Source organism: Jatropha curcas, chromosome 5 (assembly GCF_041381405.1).
Source record: "Jatropha curcas cultivar XTBG-Jc1 chromosome 5, XTBG_Jcur_1.0, whole genome shotgun sequence".
Taxonomy (NCBI): Eukaryota; Viridiplantae; Streptophyta; class Magnoliopsida; order Malpighiales; family Euphorbiaceae; genus Jatropha; species Jatropha curcas.
The window spans coordinates 22109842-22133248 of NC_143155.1; the positions used below are offsets into that span (position 1 = coordinate 22109842).

At 35.5% G+C, this 23407-nt stretch overlaps 1 protein-coding gene and 1 non-coding gene across 3 annotated transcripts; both read right to left on the reverse strand.

Moving 5' to 3' along the window:
- Nucleotides 1-495: 495 nt before the first annotated feature.
- Nucleotides 496-23079, reverse strand: TAF2 (TBP-associated factor 2). 2 transcript variants are annotated; one of them, XM_012237566.4, is made up of 25 exons: nt 22914-23079; nt 22406-22730; nt 21632-21777; nt 21468-21534; nt 14682-14881; nt 14413-14566; nt 14244-14328; nt 14033-14124; nt 11234-11359; nt 11099-11152; nt 10742-10807; nt 10388-10485; nt 9957-10298; nt 9375-9462; nt 7543-7668; nt 7403-7459; nt 6356-6435; nt 6230-6272; nt 5165-5251; nt 3326-3415; nt 2765-2823; nt 2597-2687; nt 2345-2510; nt 2030-2213; nt 496-1815 (listed from the first exon to the last, which is right to left on the reverse strand). In XM_012237566.4, exons 1-25 carry the CDS (start codon nt 23027-23029, stop codon nt 636-638), a joined length of 4122 nt encoding a protein of 1373 aa, XP_012092956.1. In that variant the 5' UTR covers nt 23030-23079; the 3' UTR covers nt 496-635. The 2 variants fall into 2 exon arrangements, with proteins under 2 accessions (XP_012092956.1, XP_012092957.1); XM_012237567.4 differs by lacking the exon at nt 22914-23079 and having other exon boundaries at nt 21632-21794; nt 22406-22545.
- Nucleotides 20481-20553, reverse strand: TRNAF-GAA (transfer RNA phenylalanine (anticodon GAA)). Its single transcript has one exon. It is a non-coding gene; the product is annotated as a tRNA-Phe (tRNA).
- Nucleotides 23080-23407: the final 328 nt, after the last annotated feature.

Here is a 23407-nt window from a genome sequence, read left to right on the forward strand (position 1 = left end):
TTTGTACAATATACACTTTATACACTAGGCAAATAAAAATAGGTAACATAATAAATAAACGAAATGTAACTATCTCAGCCCGAGGAAGATGCCTTATACTTACATATATACATAAAAGGTAATAAAATGTAAGCTCACGCCACAAAATTTCAAGTCGTCCACAGAAAATGAATAGTTGCTGATTTGATTATTTCATTACTAATCCATTTCTTCTGTTTTCAAATAACTTATTTTTTTTTATTTAATTACAATATTAAAAATTAATTTAAAGATATAAAATTTTAACCATAAAAACCGAGACAATTTAAACAGTAAAACAGCAACTGCATCAAAATCAAATATGGTTTCCCCCTTCAACTCATCTCTTTTCCTTGTGATCTTAGACAGTAACACCTCAGATTCAAAACCAAACCAAGTAACACCTTACAGTTTAGCACTTCAGCATACTATTACCATCCCCATCAATATCAAGCACAAGCATCACAACAACAGTCATTCAACAAAACCTTAGATCTTGAAAGCTATTCCTCACATTGGCAAAGTTGTACTACACTTGTTGGAAATATACAAGCCAAAAATTCATAGAAAATTTGATCCCATCAATTTCCATAATTGAAAAGAGCTAACTGCGTACATTAGGATTTATTCAGCGTCCTATTCTTAATTTTAATTCGAAATCTAGGAGCAGAGTTACCTTCAGATGGCTCAGGTTTTGTTTCCACATTGGGGTTCGCCATTTTGGAACCACTGGATTCGCTTGGCTTCACTTGAACAGTTGCCAATTTAATGCTGCTGGGTTCCTGTATTTTAACAAGTCCTCCCATTGAAGAAGCATTTGCCTCATCACCAAGCAACTTTGCCATTTCCTTTTCCCTCCGTTTTTTCTCTTTCTTCAACCGCTTCCTTTCCAGGTACTCAGGATCATCCTTGTGCCCTTTATGATCTTCCCGTTTCCGTTTCTTTTCCTTGTCTTTTTTCTTGTCCTTTTCTTTCCTGCAGTGAGGAGATACCAAAGCTCCTGATGAACCACCATCACAATCTAATCTTCCAACTGAAAGGTTTTGAAGACTAGCATATTTTTGTGCCCCAGTATCCACATTATTATCTTGCATGACACTAGGTGATGGTGGATCCTCTGGCCGAGAGAGCACAAAAACTTTGCTCGAATCAGCAGTGCACTGAAGTTCCTTCCCATAATTGTCCCCATCACTTGCAACTTTCGCACTGCCAATGCTAGCAGTCATCCGAGACCCATGGTCAAGACATGAATTGACTTCCTCAACGTTTTGATTGTTTGCACTCACTGCCTCAGTGGAATTCCTAGGGGGTGCATCCACAGAAACAGAACTGCTGGCCCCACGATCAATTTCACGATGCGCACCTTGAGATCTTTCAACAGTTTGATTATCAGCCTCATCTGCTCTACTAGAAGCAGCAGATTTTTTTACTCTAATCTTGACAACTGGCATCTTACGCTCTTGATTGTTAGAGATTGTATCTGCTTCTTTTAAAGGTTCAGGAACGGTCAAATCCATCTTCTGGTCATGATTATTGGAGATCATACCAGGTTCCTTCATGTTTTCTGTAATTACCAAATCCATCTTTTGTAGGTGATTACTGGAGATGGTGTCTGCTTCCTTGGGAGCCTCTGGAATAGCGATATTATCCTGATCAGATTTTGAAATGACCACAGGAGGATCTAGAGTCTTTGGCTCCAGAACAAGTGTTGCAAAAATGTTCCTCGGCTCACCCAATGTTTCAGTATTACCAAGACATGATGTTTTATCTCTGGGAACCCCATAAAGTGTTGGCATCCTGAAAAGGCAAAGCATCAAGTCAGCATTTTCATGCAAGCATGTATACAAGTATACGCCCATATTCAGAGAGCCGTGGCCCACCCAAATTATTTGGCTTTTGTCAGTCCCAGCCCATTCAAGCAAGTTGAACCAGTTGGGAAAAAACAAACAGCGTGGCACATAATCACCCTACAATGAAAATATCTGGTCACATGAGGAAGAAGCAAACCTACCTTCCTGCAAGGATTTGTAAGATGCAGAACAAGTAGTGCCTAAGATATATGTTATTGAACGCCACGTGGCACTCAAGCACACCAAGCAAAGCCAGAAGAGTTGCGTTCTTGATGACATCCTTCGAATTAGATCCATCTCGTATCTGGCATAACCGCATAGCATGCGCAGCAAGTTTTGCCTGCCCTGCAAACCAAGGAATGTAAAAGAAGTAACACATGAAGTAAAGCACAAGATTTGAGATATTAAAAATCTAAAAGCTCAAGTAAACAAGTGAAAAATGAAAAGCAGCTCAACGAGAAGAAACAGTGCAGAACCTCTTAGGCTTGGTTCCTCCTTCAAATATATGATGAACAAAGACAATGCTGCATCAATGCCCCGGCAGTGAAATTCCAGATCAAGGAGTGCTCTGCTTGATTCAATTCGAATTTGCCATATTGTTTTAAAATTTCGAAAAGGTTTTATAAGTTCAAAAACGTGATCCTGCAGGAAATAAGGTACGCTAGATAAGAATGCGTAACATGTTGAAAAGCAGCCTATTAGCCAACAGAATAAGTAAAACCACTTACAAGATGAACAGATCCAGAAAGCTTTGATGCGATCTGTACCAAAGTACGGATGCAGCTGATTGTCAAGATCCCATTGTCGCTAGGCATCAGCCTGGTAAATTGCCAAGTCGGTCAGTAATACTTCTTATAAAATTTCATTATATCCAACAAATCAGAAGTTCCATGTACCTGTCAAATTGCAAAAGCCTATCGATGCGCTTGAGAAGGGATGATAAAAGCATCACACTCTGCAAACAGGTTAAAGAAGCAATTTAGGGTAAGACATCAGAACCTTGTGGATTCATAATTGGGGGAAATATATTTACACCCTCATTTAACATCAATCTAGACATCATTAACACCATCGTTGAGGAAAGAATAATCAGTCCAACTACGGGATTGGATTTTAGCAAGAAAGTTGGACAAACAAGATGTACAAATTTCTTGTCTAGCAGTATCATGCAATAATGTCTTTCTTGTGTCTGTGTGTACGAAAGAGAGGGGAATGTGGGGGAACAGGATGAAGATAATAATTCTAAGTAGGCAATACCCACAAAAATGAAAACAATTTCTTTCCAAGTTGAGAATATGAAGGACAGCAAAAATAGAAAATTAAAAATGATTGAACATAAAAAACAGCCAAGAAGAATTAAGAACAGAAATAGATTAAAACAGGGTTAAGCCAACAAGAAAATTTGAGATTCACTATCAATCATCAACAATTAAAAGATAGGGAAAATGTTCACAAACCTGTTGCCCAAATTCAAGTTGACCCACAGACTGGACCAATGCAGCAAGCCAGAACACATCAGAATAAGGATTTCCAGTATTATCATTATACTGCAAAACACCAGAACCAAGCCAAAAGATTGTGTTAGCCACTAAGCATATTGAACACACAAGCGACGCATATAGATACAGAGATAGATAGAGAGAGAGAGAAAGAGAGAGAATGTTCGGTTTTCATACACACTATTTTGATAATGAATTTAATGCAAATTTTGATACACAACATAATCAACAAAATGCAGCTATGAGAGTGAGTATATCGTCCATTTTCCTACAGCCAAAAAATTGAATAAACTATCTGATGAGGAATTCAATGCAGACACAACTAATCAATACAGAAAATGCATCATGTGCAAGCATGTTTGTCAGTTTACCCTGTAAACAAACAATATAATGATGATTAGGGTATTACTGGGTGTTAATGTGAATTCTTGAACTCTACAGAGTAACATTCAACCACAAGTTCAGAAGCTTCTCTATATACAAACAGACTATGTGCTGGTTTGGCGAGTGCCACTGTTCCACTCCACCTACTTTCTCACCCTGTGATCCTGGTTGGACAGATTGAAACAGAAGATATGCAGATTACCTGCAAATAGTTTAACCCAATTCTCCCATTTTTTTTTTTTTTTGTTTCATTTTTAAAAAAATTTCATTTCCACTTGTCACTGTTCCACTCCACTCACTATCCTCTCATTGCCAAATATAATAACTTTTCAAGCATTGACGATAATGCTCTGTAGAACATCCTTTTTTTCCAGATCTGAACTGTAGCCACAACACTTGTCATCTGACACATATTTATAAAGGCTTGCGAAAGGCCACATCCAAGAATAATGAGACAAGGAGAAGTAGTTTATTCTTAGGAGCAGTGTCACCATGTGGGGATTAATTTTGTAATACATGCACACAAGTCCAAAGGTTCTCCAAAAGAATTCTTTGAAATCAAATGCCACCAATTTGTAGGGATTGCATCATTAACCTTCTTGCAACTTTTATTTGCCATGCTGCATTAATCAGTAGTAGAAAATCTTATATCCATAGATGAGGTGTAGTGATCTCACAAAGTACAAATCTCAAAAGGCTCTATTATACAAAGAAATGGTGGAAGTAAGGAGGATGTCAGTCCTAATTTTAAAGCAGGATGAATGAATTGAACTGCAACATGATTCTGAGTATTTGATCAACAAACATGGTAAAGACACTACACAAAATTAGCATGGTAAAATAAAATGCAAAGACGAACGATAGGAAACACAAAAATGAACTGGATGAGAATGAACTGAAGGATTTTGCTTCTCTAATATTCATCTAAGGGCGGCAAGAGTACCTAACATTTCCTAAGAAAGTATTTCTTTGGTATGATGAGCAAGTCCAATTGCATAAATCCAGAAACAGTCACTTATTTCATTCTATGCTTGCACTTGCATGAGGTTGGAAGTGGCACTTATTGAAGAGAAGTTGAGAGAAGGGAGATTGAGATAGTTTAGGCATATGCATCTTGGACCAACGAATTCACAAGCGTTGAAGGTTAAGCACATCAAAAGGTTGAGAAATAGTGACACTATATCTTTCTGAAATGTAACCTTAATCTGGATCTTTCCGAAATTGTAGTCTTAATCCAGATGGGGCAGAGAAAATGATTCTATCCAGCTGAAACTGACCAAATTGGGTTTAAGACTTAGTTAAGTTGGAAAATACCATGTATTCTTAGATCCACCACATATTGTAAAAGCAAAGGAAAATCACCAAAGAATCTATCCCATATCATAACTTTGAAGGAATGGGGAAAGAAACAACCTTTAAAAGTTGCAAAACAAATTCAATAGCTTCCCTCGGGCTCTTTTTGTCTGCAGCTCTAACCATTGCCACAGCTTGAGGAATGGCCTAAATTAACGAAAGAAATAAGGAATTCATAAGCCTTTACATAGAAAATATAACATCAATAACAATAATAAGGTCTTAGTTCAACATCTAGCAAGACGAATCACATCCCAACATCTAGTATTAAGAGCCCCAAACCAGGCATCAACACCTGAAAAGCGAAAAAAAAAAAAAAAAGGGGAAAAATTATACATCACTAACTAGTCATGAACTGCAGTTTTCACTCCTTTGACCTTCCATAAGAACCAGTACACTTCTGTAATACCACAGCTACTACAGGCTAACTCTCTCATTTTTAAATTTACTTTCATCAAGCAATAACTCATACAAAAGATTTCAGCTTTAGAAACAGTTTGTAATAAGAACTGTAGCTGGTCCAATTGGAGAAGGATTCTCAAAAGCAGAAGCATCATACTATATTTTAAGAAAATGATAGGCATATGCTTGTAAATAAGAATCTTCATCACCAATTCCAGTTCCAAGAATTTAATGCTATCCGAGTTGACTTTCTTAAACAGAAAAAATTTAACGAAAACCCCCTTAACGAAAACCCCCAGCCTAGATATTTACCCGATGTTCAACAAGTCAACACAAAACATATAGTGGTAGTAATCAGCAGACTAAAGGACCCATTTTTTTCTAGTATTGTTATTGATACAAGTATCCTCTAGGCTTTACTCATTCTGCTAGCAGAGGACATCTTGGTCTAGTTCTTTGAAGGATATGAATTACACAAAGCAAATACATAAAGTAATTCCATCAGCATATTTATGGCAAGAAAACCTAGAAACTATTTTACACGAGCAGGGTCCCAGAAAATCCACAACCTGTTCACCCTAGTGGCAACAAAAGATTGTTTCAGTAAATGATAAATAAGTAATCTAGCAAGGTTCAAAAGAAGTAACAAAATATCTTATAGTTATATGAACTAAGAATTGCACCACACACGGACTAATTACACACCCTACCTCATCGCATTACCTCAAGAACAAAGTACTCTGGAAAATCATGAAAGTCATTTGGCCTGCGATATCAACATAAAACAAATTCATGTATCTTATATGCGTAACCCTCCATGAGTCAGACCAAAGGAGCAAAGAATCTCACTTGGGGAGTCCAATTGTTGCATCAAACCTTTGACTTTTGTAAAATTTTACCAAGTGAAGTAAACCAGACCAATCAGTTTCCTGTCAGACAACAGAAAAAAAAAAAAAAAAAAAAAGAATAATACACTTAAATGTAAATCATTGAGTCCAAAAGTCTAAATGCAGTTTAACATGGATCTTTTCAGGAGAAACAATCTAGTGGCCATTAGCATATCGTAAAACATTGTTCTAATTAGGAGATTAGAGATTCCACCACCTTGAATGTGGTTGACTTTAAAAACAGTGCAATAAAAAAGGAAACCATGAAGGAAAAATAAGGAAAAGGAAAAAACCTATGATTCAAAATGTGGTTGCATCAATGGTTTGTGGTGGAGATGAAAAGCCACAGCTGGTCAGCTAGTTACCCTAGTGCACTATTTTAAAAGAATAGTAAAGTTATCTGTTCATAATGCTTCATTCTTCAATAGAATCAAATGAATTGGAGAAACTTCCCAGCACTGCTTCTTTGGCAGAGTTTCAAATGATTCTCGTCATAAGTATGATGCATGCAGAATACTTGAGCATGTTATATGTGAAAGTTTAGAATTTTATAATCTCAAGTCTGATAGACCCAAGACAAAAAGAAAAAAATCCAAACTTCCACTTTATTTTATAATTATATCTAATTGTTTAATATTACCAATTTAGACCATAAATCATTATACTATTGTATGGTTTATTAGATGTCCATCCAAAACTTTTACTTTCTGGTGGAGATGCAAATAAGGAATTTGAGTAGATTGAGTAGAGTTGTTGGGATGACAGACCCCACCACCTAGAGCATATGTGGCACACCACTGCCACATAGGATTTCCACATCAAATAACTGATGTTCCAGGGGTAAAGTCAAAGTCAGTACAGTATGGGCCCTACAACCTCCCACACACACACACACACACACACACACATGGAGAAAGAGAGAGGTCCTTGCAAACGCCATGTCAGATGTTTTGGAGTAGGGGGGAGAGGGGGAGGAAGAGTTTAGCTCACAATAACATTATTACAATACCTCGGATGCTGTATTAGCCAATGCAAAAGCCGCCTCAATCCGAACTCTCCAGAAGGCCTGGCCAAAACATAGCAAATTCAGATAAGACACCAATCAACACAGGAATCACAGGCAACCATTCCATTGCAAGCATGAAAAACCTTGGAGTCGATGAGGAAACTATTCAGGGCAGTTACAACAGAAAATGGCAGCTGTGGTAATGCTTCTAGTGCTGCAATTGCTTGTGCCTGAGCCACAACATCCTCATCCTTCTCCAGCTGATTGATCTGATGAACAAGGTCAATTTACAAAGTCTGTCAGCAGAAACTCATATGAGGCCAAAAAAAAAAAAAATGTAGAAAGATTAAAACAAGAAAACAGATAAAATTCACATCCTAACTTGTGTAATTAAAGATAAGCTCTTGAGTTTGGATGCAGAATGGGAAAAATGACTTCACGCTTGAAGCAATCCAATCTTTTCATCACAATTAAATTTCCAAAACAAGTGATCACTGATATAACTAATGTTTGAGGTTTGGTAAGAGGTTCATACATCTATAACGTAGTAATACGTACCAAAACTTTTTAGCACCATATGTATTATTTAACAGCAAAAAGATTAAAAAAGGAAACAGGAAAAAGATCCAATCTGGCAGTTACTGTTTAGGGACATTCATTTCCAGTGTCTAATACAAGTTGAACTCAACAAAGCCTCACACTAGTTATGTTGACCACAGGTCTCTTTTTCCTTCATCATATTCAGTTTAAGGGGTAATATTCCAAAAACAAATGGAAATGCTAATTCCTTTCCAACCACTTTGCACATTTTCATCCTTGGACAATCTCTTGTCTTGTTAATTTTTACTTGGATATGCTTAATTTTCCAGACCATTGCACCTACCTATCTATTCTGAACATGTCTAACCATATCAACTATCCTATATGCACTCATTCAGCGGTGTTAAAGGAACACCTAGTTAGGTGCATAGGCTGAAGGAGAAACTAGGCAGAGCCGCCTCGCCTGAACCATAGCCAGGTGAGGCGCAAACTTGGCATGCACACCTATGCCCTTCAGGCCCTCAGGCACAGCCCTGCGCTTAGGTGCCCCTGAAAATCTTTTGGATGTTTTGCCCTGTGTCAAACTATCTATATAGGATTTTGAAAGTAGAACATTCCATAATCCATATTTGAAACAAGGTAACATTTAAATTTTCCTAAACAATCTGTCAGTTCATATTTTAGAAGTAGATTCCTTACTGAAATCCTTTCAAACTTTCCTAATACAACAATTACAACAAAATTTCACATAAAAAAGCACTCAGTAGACGCATTATCTTTATCCTCCAAGATGAAGCAAATGGCGCATATTCTCCATTCTCAAGCAATAATCTATTTTTCTATTTTACACATTATTATTCAACCAGGAAACAGATATATGTTTGTGAACATGCACCTCATGCCCATCACGCACACACCTTATGCCTCAGGCTCCAGAACCCTTTGCACCTTGGGACTTTAACAACACTGCATGATTCTTTTATCTGATATTATTACATGGAAACCTACCATGTCAACCATTTCAAGTTCATTCCAATTGAGAACATATAAAAACACCCAAGACTCAGGAAGAAAGTTTATTCCAATGACCAGTTGTATGAAGACTCAAGCAAATCCTTGGGCTTCTTTTTGAGAAAAAAAAGTGGGTGGAAAATGCATTTGGATTTTACATTTTGTCGAATAATTTTATTCCTCAGTGTATCTAGTCAATATTATGGCCAAATATATTTTCTCCATTTTCTTTCCTCTCACTTTCAACCATCCAGAAAAGGCCTTAATGCTAATATGTCATTAATACCAATTACTTAAATACAAATTTTAATATCACAAAATGCTTCAAAGTTTTCTAGTAAAAAGAACCCACAATCAATTAAACTAGAATGTCAATCATGGAGAAAGACAGAAGAGTTTTACAAAAAGGGCCAGAATGTCTTACCCACATCTGTACAGGCTGATTAAAGTGAATTTCAGCGAGGTATTCCATTTCTGGATCAGCTCTAATCCATAACAAGGGAGATTCCAAACTGCAAAATGAAAAAAGGTCAAACACTACAGAAAATACAGTAAAATAAGAAGAGCCTCCTGATATTTAGCAGAAAACACACTTGAACACTTGTATTATATAGGGTAGTCTCTAAGCCTTTACTATCAACGGCATTTTATTTCAATCCTTTAATCTACAAATGAAACAACTTTTTAACCTCCAACGCGTTTAAAGGTGAGTCACTAAATTGTTGTTTAACCTATAATGTGTGAGAAAATAGGAAGTTATTTCACTTCAAAGATGAGGAACTAAAAATGTAATGTATGGACTAAGTGCATAAATACTATTTATTTCAATAGACTAAGTTCATAAGTTCCCTTTACTTCAATTTTAGAAAAGCAAAGATGCAAGTGTTAATTCAAGTTAACATCAGTTTTTTTTTTTTTTTTTTTTTTTTTTTTTTGGGTAATCTACCCTAGAAAATATGAGCCAATATTCAAGAATGATAAACAACACATCAAATTGGCAATGTACCTGGAGCGCATATCTGTTGCAGGTACAACATCAGCATTTTCATCAGAGCCATCAGGTTTAGAACCCTTTTTAGGCTTTTGGAAGCGTCTAGCAGCAAGCTTTGAATGGCACTGTATTTCCAGAAGCTGCCACATTTCTCCAGCCAAGGGAAGAATAGGGTGGTCATACATACCGTCAAGTTCATAAACCCTGATACTCATCATCCCAGGCCATCCAATATCACCATCTCGATTATCAGAATCAGGGTTAAGAACTGATGCACTAGCATCAGGAGCAGCTGTACACTCTCTTAGAGCCGCCAGTTCAATCATATTTTTCTTTTTGTTATATGAGAACCCCATCCTTAAAATTGAAAAATAAAAGAGGCACATAAACCAACAGAAATCAAAAAAGGTAAAACGTAGAAGTAACATATGTAACTCAACTAATACCTCAACATTGGACACCCGCATGACCCAACCCACCGAGGAAAAAATTCTTTCAAGAACGGACGCTCAAGATTTCCAACCTTAGTAGCAAAATGCCGAAACTACATCTCACAGTTATGAAAAAATACATAGATAAGTAACTAAGCAACCTCCATGTGTTTAAGAAAAAACCATGAATGAAGAGAAAGATGTAAAATGACCAAATAGAAAATCGACCAACGCACGCATTGTAGTTATAATGCTTACTAATAAAACAAAACCACAATATGCAAAGTTGGAATTAAATAAAAAGCCAAAGTAGCAGAAGACAGAAGACATGTTGATAGATGATTCAGATATAAGATAGAACGTAATCACCTCCTTTGTACTAAGAGATCTCACAGGGATTGTATCTTGAGCCCGCAAGACAACTTTCTGCAAAATCTACAATTAAACAGACAAAAATATTATGCATATAGATATGAGTAAGGAAGACATCTAAATTCCACAGCCCATAAACAACCACTATTATGCAACTCCAAATTGCTTTTTCCCCCCAAAAAGAAGGTATATCCTAACAAATATGATGAAACAGTCAAACTATCAACCCCAGCTCGAGCCACCCATAAAATAACCAGCTAAAGCCACATAAAATGTTACAATTTTTTCATCCATCAAAATTCTAAGTGTACAATTTCAACATACTAGACCCATTTCAACATACTAGACCCTTACTTTGCGAAAGGATTCTGGCCCCATTTGCTTTTCCAACATTTGCAGAATTGCCACCTTTTCCAAAACCGATGTGTGAGTTCAGAGTGAATGCAAAAGAAAACTACATTTTGAAAACAGATTCAGAAATGAACTCACAGACTTCCAAGACCGTATTTTCCCATATATACCAATGCAATTGGTTCCATATAAATCCTTACAAGAAGCAGAGGAGCTTAAAGTTGTAGCACCACTATCATCTGCTTTGCAAACAGCACAATTAGCCTGCAATTCCACAACATAACATTGATTTTGCACCTTGGAATGCTAGCAACAAGCATGTAAAACAGAAAAGAAATTTATCCAGAATTTTTAAACTTAGAAATACTATCATCTCCTTGCAGTTTTATCTTTTGCCAGACAACAAGAATTGTAATCAGCATTGATCAGAAAACCTGACCAGACCGGACGGTTCAACCGGTTTAAAAACCAGTATAAACCAGATGAAAACTGGGTAAAAACCGGTGAACCAGACTGGTAACTAGCACAATTCAATTCACATTCTTGGGTTTTCTAAAATATGGGCCTCTCTAAAATCTGAGCATCTTAAAAGTTGGGCCCACTGATTTTTTAGTTTTCAGTCCTCTTTATTTCTAAGCCCAAAGTCTTAATTTGTTAATCAAAACAACTAAATTGCCCAACTTTAAAGCCAAATGTAAAAAACAATATTATATTTTATGGTAATTAATTTTTTTTTTTTTTGTTTAGCATTAAACTTCTTTTTGCTTAAAATTATTTACTGATCTTTTTTATTCTTTTTGCAAAAGCCAAACTTTAGATTGTTTTTTATTTGATATCAAAGTTTTTTTTTTGTAACCTATATTTTCAATTGTATTTAATATTATATACAAAAATCCGTTTAAAACCGTATTGAAGGTGGTTGAACCCACCGGTTCAGTGAACCCTAAATTCAGGGTTCTCAGAACCCTGGTAATCACGTTTCAAATTAAAAAGAACACAAAAGAGAACAGATGATTAAAAAAAAAAGATTAAAATTAACATAAGCTGAGAAGTAATGAGAATGACGATGCAATGAAAAAGGACTACCAATTGATAAACATCTACCTACAAGTCCTAGCCAGTCCATCCTATAGTTAAAGCACAGCCCTTCGACATTATATAGAGCATTCAATATAAGGGATAGAGTTTAACTCATACACAATGATCATTTATATTAAAAAATGAATAATAATAATGAGAGAGAGAGAGAGAGAGAGAGAGAACAAAGATCAACAAATGGCACAACTCATTTGCAAGTTACAAGACAGCAACCTGAATGAGGGAAAAGAAACAAAATCTTGACTCAAAAAGATCCACAAACTCCATAAAGATCCTTTCAAAAATTGCATCCAACCAGGAAAAGCAATTAAAAAAACTCTACTTAGCTACAGTTAAGAATTCAACCATCTGATTAAAAGATCTACAAGTAGGTCTTGCTGCAGAAATTCCAAAAACACACAGCTGTATTGTCCTGACAATTTTACAAAATCATGATGGGTGAGAATACATTATAGAACATCAAATGATACATTCCTACAATGGTCCCAAAAGTAATCAATTTTGTACAATAGGAAACTTTTCTTATTCCATCAACAAGAGAAAGAAGGACTGATATATTTTGTTCCATTAGCTTTTGAAGTTTACACCAAGGTATTCATTTTAACCAATTCCGTGTAGCTAATTGCTAACTGTTAAACACCAATACATTTTGGTCAAGGAACTATGTGATTGTCTTCATATTTGTTCTTGTGTTCTCTACCTAAGTTGGAGTATCAATGATTTAGGTCAAGTTCTTAAAAAATATTTGTAATTGCCCTGTGCTCTTCCATAAGTTATTACTTAATAATGAATTTTCTTCTGTCAGAAAAAGAAAATTTCTAAGAATCCATATCAACTAAATTATGCATCACAAGAAACAACTTTACCACCAAGAATTTGCCACCCATCTTCAGGCAACTGTACATTTGGGCAGGGAATACAACTTAAGAAGTTAAAGCAACTTTATCCAAAATTACTAAAATAGAATGCTTTGGCTCAAGTCTAAAGTCTGAACACATACACAAGCATAAACTTAAATATGAGTTGATTGCAAGTTAAACAAGATTTGACTGAACTGTTAGCCATATTTCATCTGGTGGTAGTTACTGGCTACAATTCACGATGAAAATATAACGTGTTCCTTAATTGCCAAAAGCCCTCATCATAAGAGGAAATGGATGCAATGGAATCAAGGAAATCTTGGAACTAATCAACTAATAAGAATAACTTCTGCATTTATTATCAATAAAAAAAAGGTTTCCTGTAGCAGTTAAAAAAGAAGTTTAATGTGTTTCTGGTTGCCAGGATAACTGGGCCAGTGTAAGCATTCAGCTTATTTTAAGTTAATCTGCCATAACATCCGCCACAGCACTTTCTGTTGTCTGGAACATTTCCACGGAACAAGATCAAGTGCATCCTCAATTCATCAACTTCTAAAAGAACAAAATTTAAAAGTGGAATCATGTAGCATGGGTAAACCATTCCAACTGTAAACCAAAGAACCAGATAGTGCCAACCTGACTCGATCTATCATAAGCATATTTAAACCCACATAAGGGGCACTGTGTTATTAAAGCTGCAAGCAGATATCTATCAACAACCAACCCATGCTACCCCAAACAAATGGAGATAATGACAGCAAAAACTAAAAGAAAGAGGCATCAAAGAGATATCTCAAACAACAGGAGAGGGTTAAAAGAACAACTTCCTTGCAAGAAACTGGCATCAATTGAATCATAATAATTGTAGCAATGATAGTAAAGTCACACATGCAGAGACCTCTTTTGCCCACAGATGCAAGATCTCTCTTGCTTGCATTTAAATAATTAACTAAAATTTAAGCAGTTAATATGTTCTAACCTTGTATCTCCTGTAACGTGCTTCATTATTTCCTAAAAATTTCTTGATAAACAAATCCGTCAGAAAACCAGCAAGCCCATCCAGAAGCCATTCTGAAACATAAGCATTAAGGAACTACATTAGTGTAATGATTTAATCATTATATTCCTCATATTATATTAACAATCTACGTCCCATAAGCAGCACAGAGTATCATGTTCTGCCAGCTTACCGTCATTGGGTTCCTCAGGAACTATATAAATTCCAAACCACTGTTTCGCAAGTGCAAAAGCTAGTTTGATGCTCGTGTCTATGGCCTGTTACAATAAATATTCATGAGTCAGCATACTGCAATAATTGCAAATAAAGATTGATAATGCAACTTTGATAAAAGAATGAACCTGATCAATAACCCTGTTGTCATATAAAACTTGAGAACTAAAAATGCTAATGGAAGCTCCCAAACTACATGAGGATAACACCATCTCAGGAGCTAAGAACACTTGCGTATACGATCCAAAAGGAAATTTTGCATCAAGGTATTCTTCATAATGGCTGTTGAAAATACATTGCATAGTCAAGAAATAGCATAATAAGTTCATGTTTTAACTCCCGGTGGTAGTAAAAGATGAAAAATTAAACAAAAAGTAGAATAACAAAGACAACAAACTTGAATGCATTGTGAAAAAATTCCACAGTATTCTGAAGCTTTGCTAGATTAGCTGGCAAGCACATGTGTGATATGAAACCAACATGAGGATCAGGAAGGATCTCAAATGGTGCAACCACTAATGATATCCATTGAGCAGTTACTGGAACATCTAATCTGTAGACATAAGTTTTATGAGGAGGATCATCCTTGCTCAAAACCTGCAATTAATGATGTGCACATTGTTAAAATCAATGAATACTAAAAGTCTAACATATGGAACTAATATATGAAACAGACAACACCACAAACTTATATGTATCCAAAAATGTTCACGATCGTAGCCATGACAAAATACAAATTCCGAAAAAAAATGCCTCTCTATTTATCTGTACATTGGCAAGCCTCGTGTGGAAGATGAAGATGTTAGTCATAGCCATTCTCTATAATTCAAAATTCCAACCTTTAGGAGACATAGCACAGACTAAAAATACACTCAATTACACAAGTTCACCATTAAGAAGCAACGAGAAGGCTTGTGATAAAATATTTAGATAATCAATTGTTTAAATTAACTAAACAAGCAATTAGAAAAATAATACCAAATAAATAAGCACTCACACGCAAAGTAAATTTTCATTTGGGACTAAAAAGCGTATCTGTGAGGGAGGCTATTTACACTTCTTACGTTCGTACTCTACCAAATAGAGATTAAAAGCCCTTGCAGAAAAGCTCAACACTTTGTGAGTACAGGTGAATATCTCCCTTATCCGACGTGGTGCATTTCTACAATTTTGCATATATAAACGATGTTAGCTTGCAACATGTTTCCCATGAGTTTGCACCATACCATTTTTGCTACTGGCCGAGCACATTATTTAACCCATGAACTTTTATAAAGAAATTTTGTGACCTCTGAACTTTGGAAACTTTGTAGCCCCCTAAAATTCACTTTTAACCTTTTGGCCCCCTAAATTTCAATTTTTTTGTAATAATCTCATACTTCACAGATCGAAAAGTGAATCAGTTCTAAGGGGCGCAAATACAGGAAAGGTGAATTTCAGGGGCCACAGGGTCAAAAAATCTGTAGCACTTAAAGGGGGAGACTAAAAAATCTGTAGCACTTAAAGGGGTACGAATTCAAATAAAAAAGAACATTCACAAGACAAAAACAGTGACGCCCCAGATTACTATTTTACATTTTCATACTACAAAGAATGTCAGCTACTTACAATAAAAGGCTAGAGTAACTTGAATACGCAAAAAATGTCAAGTCATTAAACCAAAAAGCTCGGTGGATGAACCCTTGATTTTTGAATATCATCAGACACAATTCCTCAAGCACTCTACATTTCCTATCCCTCCATACAATCTAAAAATATGGTAAGAAGGATTAAATTCAAGACCCTTTTCCCATCATTTTACAATCAGTTAGACCATGCAAGTCAACAATTGATGCTGAATGGGTTCAGCTGCTGTCCAACAGACTTTAGTAAAATTAATCACCACAAATGTTTTAAACCAAGAAAAACCACAGAAGAATGAACTGCACCAATTCGTCTAAATTCCCAAACATGTAATATCTGCTGCTAAAGGATAAATCCTTCATCCCCCTGAAGAATGTCAACAATCAAAATTACACCCCAAAAATATCAATGCTACAACTGCTAACCAGATTCCTGGACAAATAGAGGGGAATATCCGAGAAATGAGATCTTAATTATCTATTATACTTTGCTGAAACATAATTTTGTATGCCACTAGTTCCTCAAATTTGAAGTAATTGCTAATTCCAATACTTAACTTAAAACCAAGTGTAGAGATATCATCTAATATTTCAACTAAAACAACCAAGCCTGATTACTTGAAGCCCCCAAATAATATTCCAGTACATAACTTATCGAATATGAATCCTCAACCTTTCCTCTCACTTGCTTAATATCATATAACGCTTGACTCTTGCCTCTCATCTGCATCACTCTGTTACAATTCATGAATACGGACCTCGTACATGATGCAGCCTTTCTAGAATTAGATCTTATTTTTGTAAGTGGAGTCAAATTAATAACAAGTAGTGAGAAGGTTTTGCAAGTAAACAATTTAAAAAGCTCTCTATAAAGACCACTAATACAAAATTTATAAAAGCAAAATAATCTAAAGAAGTTTCCTATTACCACAAATGAGGAGTGCACATCCAATTCCACCTGCATATGTGCAATGGACTTTATGCATTCTAAAAAGCCCTCAAATTGCATTCTCTCTGGGTGGCCCACAGAGACCTTAAATTTACCACAATAAAAAAGCCATTAAATTTACCACAATAAAAAATTTAAATTTAAGCCTCTTAACCTGAAAAAATAATGTCCAGATGTTTTTTGCACCAGAAAAAGGAATTTTGTTAGAACCAAAAGGCAAAAAATAGAGACATAGTGTACAAGCCTATAAGCAGTGCCCTTCAAAATTCTCTACACTTTAAAAAAGCAAGTCTGCAAAGATTCTGGAAAAACAAACAGAAGGCCATAATTTAAATTTTGAACATACATGCATTTCTCTCCCAAAAACCACAAAAGCACTTCCCAACAATTTTGACATCTTCCCTGCCACTGATGATTCTCCATTCTAAACTAACAAAAATTTCTAAAGATTCCAGACAGATGTATGCCTCCTCAGACTGCTAAAAAGACAATTCCAGATTTACCCAAGCCTTTTAAAATTAAAAGAGCAGTCAGAATAAGCTTCACACATGCAACACAGCAAGTAAGAGATAAAGCAAAAATATAACAGATTATTAATATTCATCGTCATCTTTTTGTAGAACTGGAAATCAAATGCATAAAACTATTACTCCTAAGCCTTTTCCATATAAGTTCATATCAACTCAGATTAACCTACTTCAAAGGCAATATGGTTCAAATTAAAAGGCCTTGGAAATTGGATAAAAATACTCTCCCTATTCTATATAGCGGAATTCTATTTGATTCCCTTATGAGAGGGAATGGGATCTCACAATGTGGGACACTCAATTCCCTTGTCCATCCTAGTTAATAACATTTCCTTTCCCACTGGACTCAAAAATTCTCCAGTATACGTACACAGAGATCAAAATCCAAAATTTAATTATGATAGTAGAATTTAAAAAAAAAAAAAAAAAGAAAAAACAAACATAAAGAAAGTACTAAGAAAACTAAAAAATTAATTAATCAGAAAATAAAGTATTTTTTAACCGTTAGCCAATCACACGTGGAAACTAAAGATTATAAATTAGCATAGAATACTAACAACTATTAATATAATAGTAATATAAATAATGAATCATTAATAAAAAATTGTGATCATTAACTGCTCTCTATGTCCTTGTGAAAACTTGAGAAATAAATATATATTTAAAGAACACTGAGAATAATTAAAATTGTAAAGCAAAATATGAGTGGATAGTATTTCATTAAAGACAACATACCATACACCAATTAAAGTTTTTAACGAATTCAAAATCTATTAACTAATGAAATTAATTTGAAAATAAAAATACATAATTTAATTTAATTCCTTGAAAAGTAGCTCCTTGTCTATGCAATTACATACTTCCTGAGATGCAGATTTAGTTTTCACTGATATTAAAACACTTTTAAAGTATCAATCAAATTCTGGACTTGCTTTTATCATGGATGTAATTGACCGACTCTCCAAGAGATTGATATGTTACCATCCATACCACATATCCACTAGCAAATGATTCTTGGTTCATAAACTAATTGCAGCTATAATTAAAAATGATTCTTGATTCATACACTAATTGCAGCTACAATTAATCTGCTTGTATTCCTAGTTCGAACTCTAACCTGATGCATCAAGGTCACATTTAAGACTTTGCTTTGCAATTTCCTCTCAGAATTCTCATTGCTTCAATAAGCATGTTAATCCATGACGATCCACCAAAACCAGATTACGTTGTCCCCTCATCAACAAAATGGCATATTCTAGAATAACACATCAACAAAACGGCAGATTCTAGAATAACAAAAAACAATTATTGGCGCCTTATCTAAACATTGGAAATTTGAGTTCAACCTTAGTCTTCAGTTCCGCCATTCTATTCTTAGAAGTTGAATCTTCTCAGAATATTAAATTCCTTGCTCATAAGAGAAACTTCAAAAATTAAGCAGCCAAATGCATTGAATTGATTAAACTTTGCAATACCTACACAAAGGAGCCTATGATGTTTATATACATGCCCCACTGGTAATTTTCTTTCTCTAACTTTTGTTTTATAAATAATTTAAAGTCCAAAAATAAACAGTATTGTGTTGCAACTATTTAACATACAGAGATTAAAATTAATATGAGTGTACATAGCAAACCCAACAAGTAAAGCCATCATTCCAACAAATGTAAATAATGTTATAATGATTCTTGGAAGCTCAAGGGAACAACTTAGAGATAATCCCTTTCCTCATACATGGTATTGTGCAAAGCAACACAAATTTCTTGTGAAGGTTAATGAATCAAAGTCTTGAAGAGTTTTCTCCCTCTATTTGACTTGCTGCAGGGTCAGCAGATGAGGACAGGGTAACACTTGCCCTTCATGGTTAACAGATTTCTTGTGAAAGTTACTGAAATCAAAGTCATGAAGAGTTTTCTCCCTCTAGTTGGCTTGATGCATGCTTAACAGATTGAGATAGGCAACCACTTGCCCTTCAGTTTCAAAGAAATCTATCCTTTGACCCCTCAACCCACAAAAAAAAAAAAAAAAAAAAAAAAAAAAAAAAAAAAAAAATCCTCCTCCTTTCCTCTTAATGAAAGGAAGATTCAATTCATAAAAAAGACTCCCAAGGACAGCATCATGAGTTCGCAGGATCCTGCCCCCAACCCCCCAAAAATAAAATCTCTCTCTCTCTCTCGATAAAAGGAAGACTCAAGGACAGTATCATAAGCACACAGGAAGCATACACTTTTAGTACCTCCACAAGAGCAAAGAGGAAGAGAGGAGTTAAGCAAACAAAAAAGGCCATGCCCAATATTTACAACAGAAATATCACCCTTAAAAATTTAAGCTTATTTTCACTGGATTGAAAGTGTTTTCCTAGCCTATTTATTTGCAAAATAGCCGCTTGAATGACATTCCATATTGCTTTGCATTTAGCTCTACATCTCCCATCTCTATGTTATCTGCATAGAGTCAATTGATCCCAAGATTACATCTTACATGTATCACAAGAAAATTCTCACCCATTCTCAATGAATAAGTGTATGATTCAATAGTTTCTCTTCATCCCTGCAAGAAATATCAATCAATCTATATTCATTTTGTTTCCTCATCATATCAGCTTGTCAATTGTTAAAATATTTTTCCTCACAAAGCTTCCCAAGCCAAAAAATTATGCCCGTAAAAGGTTTCCAATCTAAAGGGACTCTTTCTAATGTTGCAAGAAGCATCACTTTAGCATGTCAATAAGTTCTAGTAAACCTCAGCTCCAGGAACGTATAATCTTCAACTCACAAAAACTTTCTGTGAAGCAAAATCATCTTGATATAGTTCGGATATTCCTGGTAAGGATTCCCTTTTTTCACGCCTCTTGTTAAGATTTACTAACAACATTCAATGGATTACAAGTTATATATTCACAAGTTTAATTAAACTCAAATAAAAATTTTCTGAAATATAAAAGAGTACTAAGTACTGGCCAGGTTCACAATCTGAGTTTTTCTTGCCCCACATTTATTCCACGATTAACATAACTATTATCACTTCAATAAACAGGGAAATTGTGAACCAAGCTCCCAATTTAATCAACTCAACAGAGTCTCGATCCCGAAGATGCGTGCGGTGAGCGTGAATTGAACACGCGACCTTCAGATCTTCAGTCTGACGCTCTCCCAACTGAGCTATCCCCGCAAATTATGCACCAACCGGGAATCGAACCCGGATTTTAAAGTAAGCTATCTAACAAGTTGGAACTGCGAGTAAGGTTCCCAAGTCCCCAAATGTAGTGTAACTAAGAACATACCATATGGCTTGGAAATCCAAATATGAAAATAGAGATCATCTATAAGCTCCTTACAAATTTGCTAGAATGAATTTTCACCCTTACCTTTGGTAGGCTATGTATTGATATTTATATGAGAATTACACAGAAGATAATTACAAAGGTACTTCAGATAATACAAAGATAATACAAAAATAACTAAGAGGAAACAGTCTAAATACATAATATCTATCACTCATGTCCTTCAAGCATTTTCTCAACAAAAGCCCATATCTTAATGCTTTGTTCAATAAGTTCGACCTTGTCTTCTGGTACTTCAATTACAAGACAGGACTGGCGAACTTAGAACCAAATGTCATCTAGAAGGAACAAGAGAACTATATAATTTTATGCACTCAAGGATCTTACACGTAAATGTTTCAACTGCACATTTTATAAGGACTCTACAAACACCTTATGTTATGTAATTTATAAATCCCGTGTAGCATTTAATTTTTTTTCTCTTCGCATTGCAGAGCAACATTCTTATGACACTGAAATCTTGATCCTAATATCATAGAAGGATGAAAGATATGTAAGACTTTTAGCATACCCTTCGTTAATTGGTCATCACATAAAGCCACAATTCGAATATATTACTCCACTACAATTACCCAAAAACATTACTTTTAATTTATCTAACAAAAATCAACATCTTCATAAGCTAAATTAATATCAAGATATGAACATATGATTCAATCAAAAAAATTACAATTAATTAAAGCATTACTAGAAATTCCAATAGTCCAGACAACGCAGGAATACAGTCTCCTCATTAGCTCACCTGATATAGTAAGTTGCCAGTACTGACGGCGACAAGGTGATGTGCAACAGAGAACTCCAGATCATAACTGAAAAAGTAGCATCATAAATAGACATATAGAGTTGACATGGGGCACAAATGTTACAAATTCTTAACTAAGAATAACAAAACCATGCAGTTCATACCAGCAACGCTGAGAACCTTCATCCACACAAGGGAACCAACATCTTGCACGCCTAATCTGGTTATCTGTATGCAGCACATTTTCATTAAATTGAATCCCTGTTTCTGCTTTCTCTACCCAATAGTTGATACGAACCAATTTCACATTCTGCATCCAACATCAGCCTACATGAGAAACCACAAAGGCGTAAACCTCATAATGAAAACTCATGCTCAATGAAGCATATCAACATTCTAAGTCAGGTAAAAGGATGACACATTACGGGAGAGTGAGCACATTGAAGTGGCAGCCTAGAAAAAGTTAAGCAAGCAAGGAATAGGCATATAATGACTTAGTGGGGAACAATGAGAAAGGATTTACTGATCTTAAATCTCATTTTGAAGAGTGGCTCTATACTCACTGATCTGTATTAAGACATAATTGTAAGCGAAGCAAGACAAAAATAAATAGATAATGGCTTACTTAATTTGAGTGGCTGGTCTGTTCACCTTCTAAATTCTAAGGATAAATGTGACTCAAATAGCCTTCATGCTCTGTAGAAAGATGAAATACTAGCATAGTCACATCTGCCCCTATAAGATTTAGTCGCCGTAGTTACAACTTACAATTTGTTACCCCATACAGGTTGCGGCCCTTTATCACATATTTCTCGCCAAAATTCCATAATGACTAGAATATGAAAGAGTACAACGAGATTTTTGACTAGCATATGAAAAGCTAGAGTAGAACCGAAATTTTAAAATAGAAAGAGTTAAATAAGATTAGCGACAGTAACCTGCTTAGCTTCACCATTCTCTGAGTTCGCTTGATCCTGTTGTTCAATGGGAGCCCTAAAGGCTGGCTTGCAACAGTTAATGAGTAAATTAGGAACCAGTTCTTTCTCGAGCGCCGAAACATAAGCAGAGCCTGCAGCATCAGCAGCTGAGCTAGGAGAAGACACCCAACTCCATCTCTTTTCGCATTCTACCCCATCTTGCTGGCGCGGATAGTATTCAAACTCCGTAAGCTCACCATCCACAAACACATTCTCGATACCTAAATTCTCCGCATGTAAACCCACAATTCCTATATCTGGGACAGCAATTTCCAACTCCGTATAACTGAAAACCCCCAAAAACCAAAAGACAAATGAATTTGAAGCTAAAATACCATAAATTCAACTCAAACACAAAAATTTACAGCCAATGGGCATAAATTAGCTCCAATTTTACAAATAAAAACAAAATAAAGAATAATAGCTAAACCTAGAAGAAAGCATGTATAGGAGAGGGAAAAAGACAGACCCATAAATTTGGCGCTTATCCATGTCGATAGAGAGGCAGAGCTTCTGATGACGGACTACAGCTCCGGAATTATCGGGCTTAGCGTCCTCATTCTTCGGCTTACGCGGCTTCGCCATGGCTGATCTCTCAATCTTTGAGTGTCTTAGCGCGCTCGAATGGCTGATGCGGCCTTTGATTTATAGGAGTCCTAGGGAGCTCCCTGTTTTTCGGTTACGACTGCACCCTAACTCTGTGTCACCTTATCTGAACCGTACACGTTGTGGACGTGGTTCTTTTGACGGTAGATTTAATGTCCTCTTGACTGGGCCGCTAATTGAATCTGGTGCCGTTTGATATTTTTATAATTGGTAACAATAAAATTACGTGGGTACCCTTCCAAAATTCCGTCAAATATAATTCTATAAAAACTTTTTATTAGCTTATAATTCGATTGGAATGGATTAAAATGACCATGTGATATGTTAAGTCAAAAAGATTTTTAATACTTTTTTGGA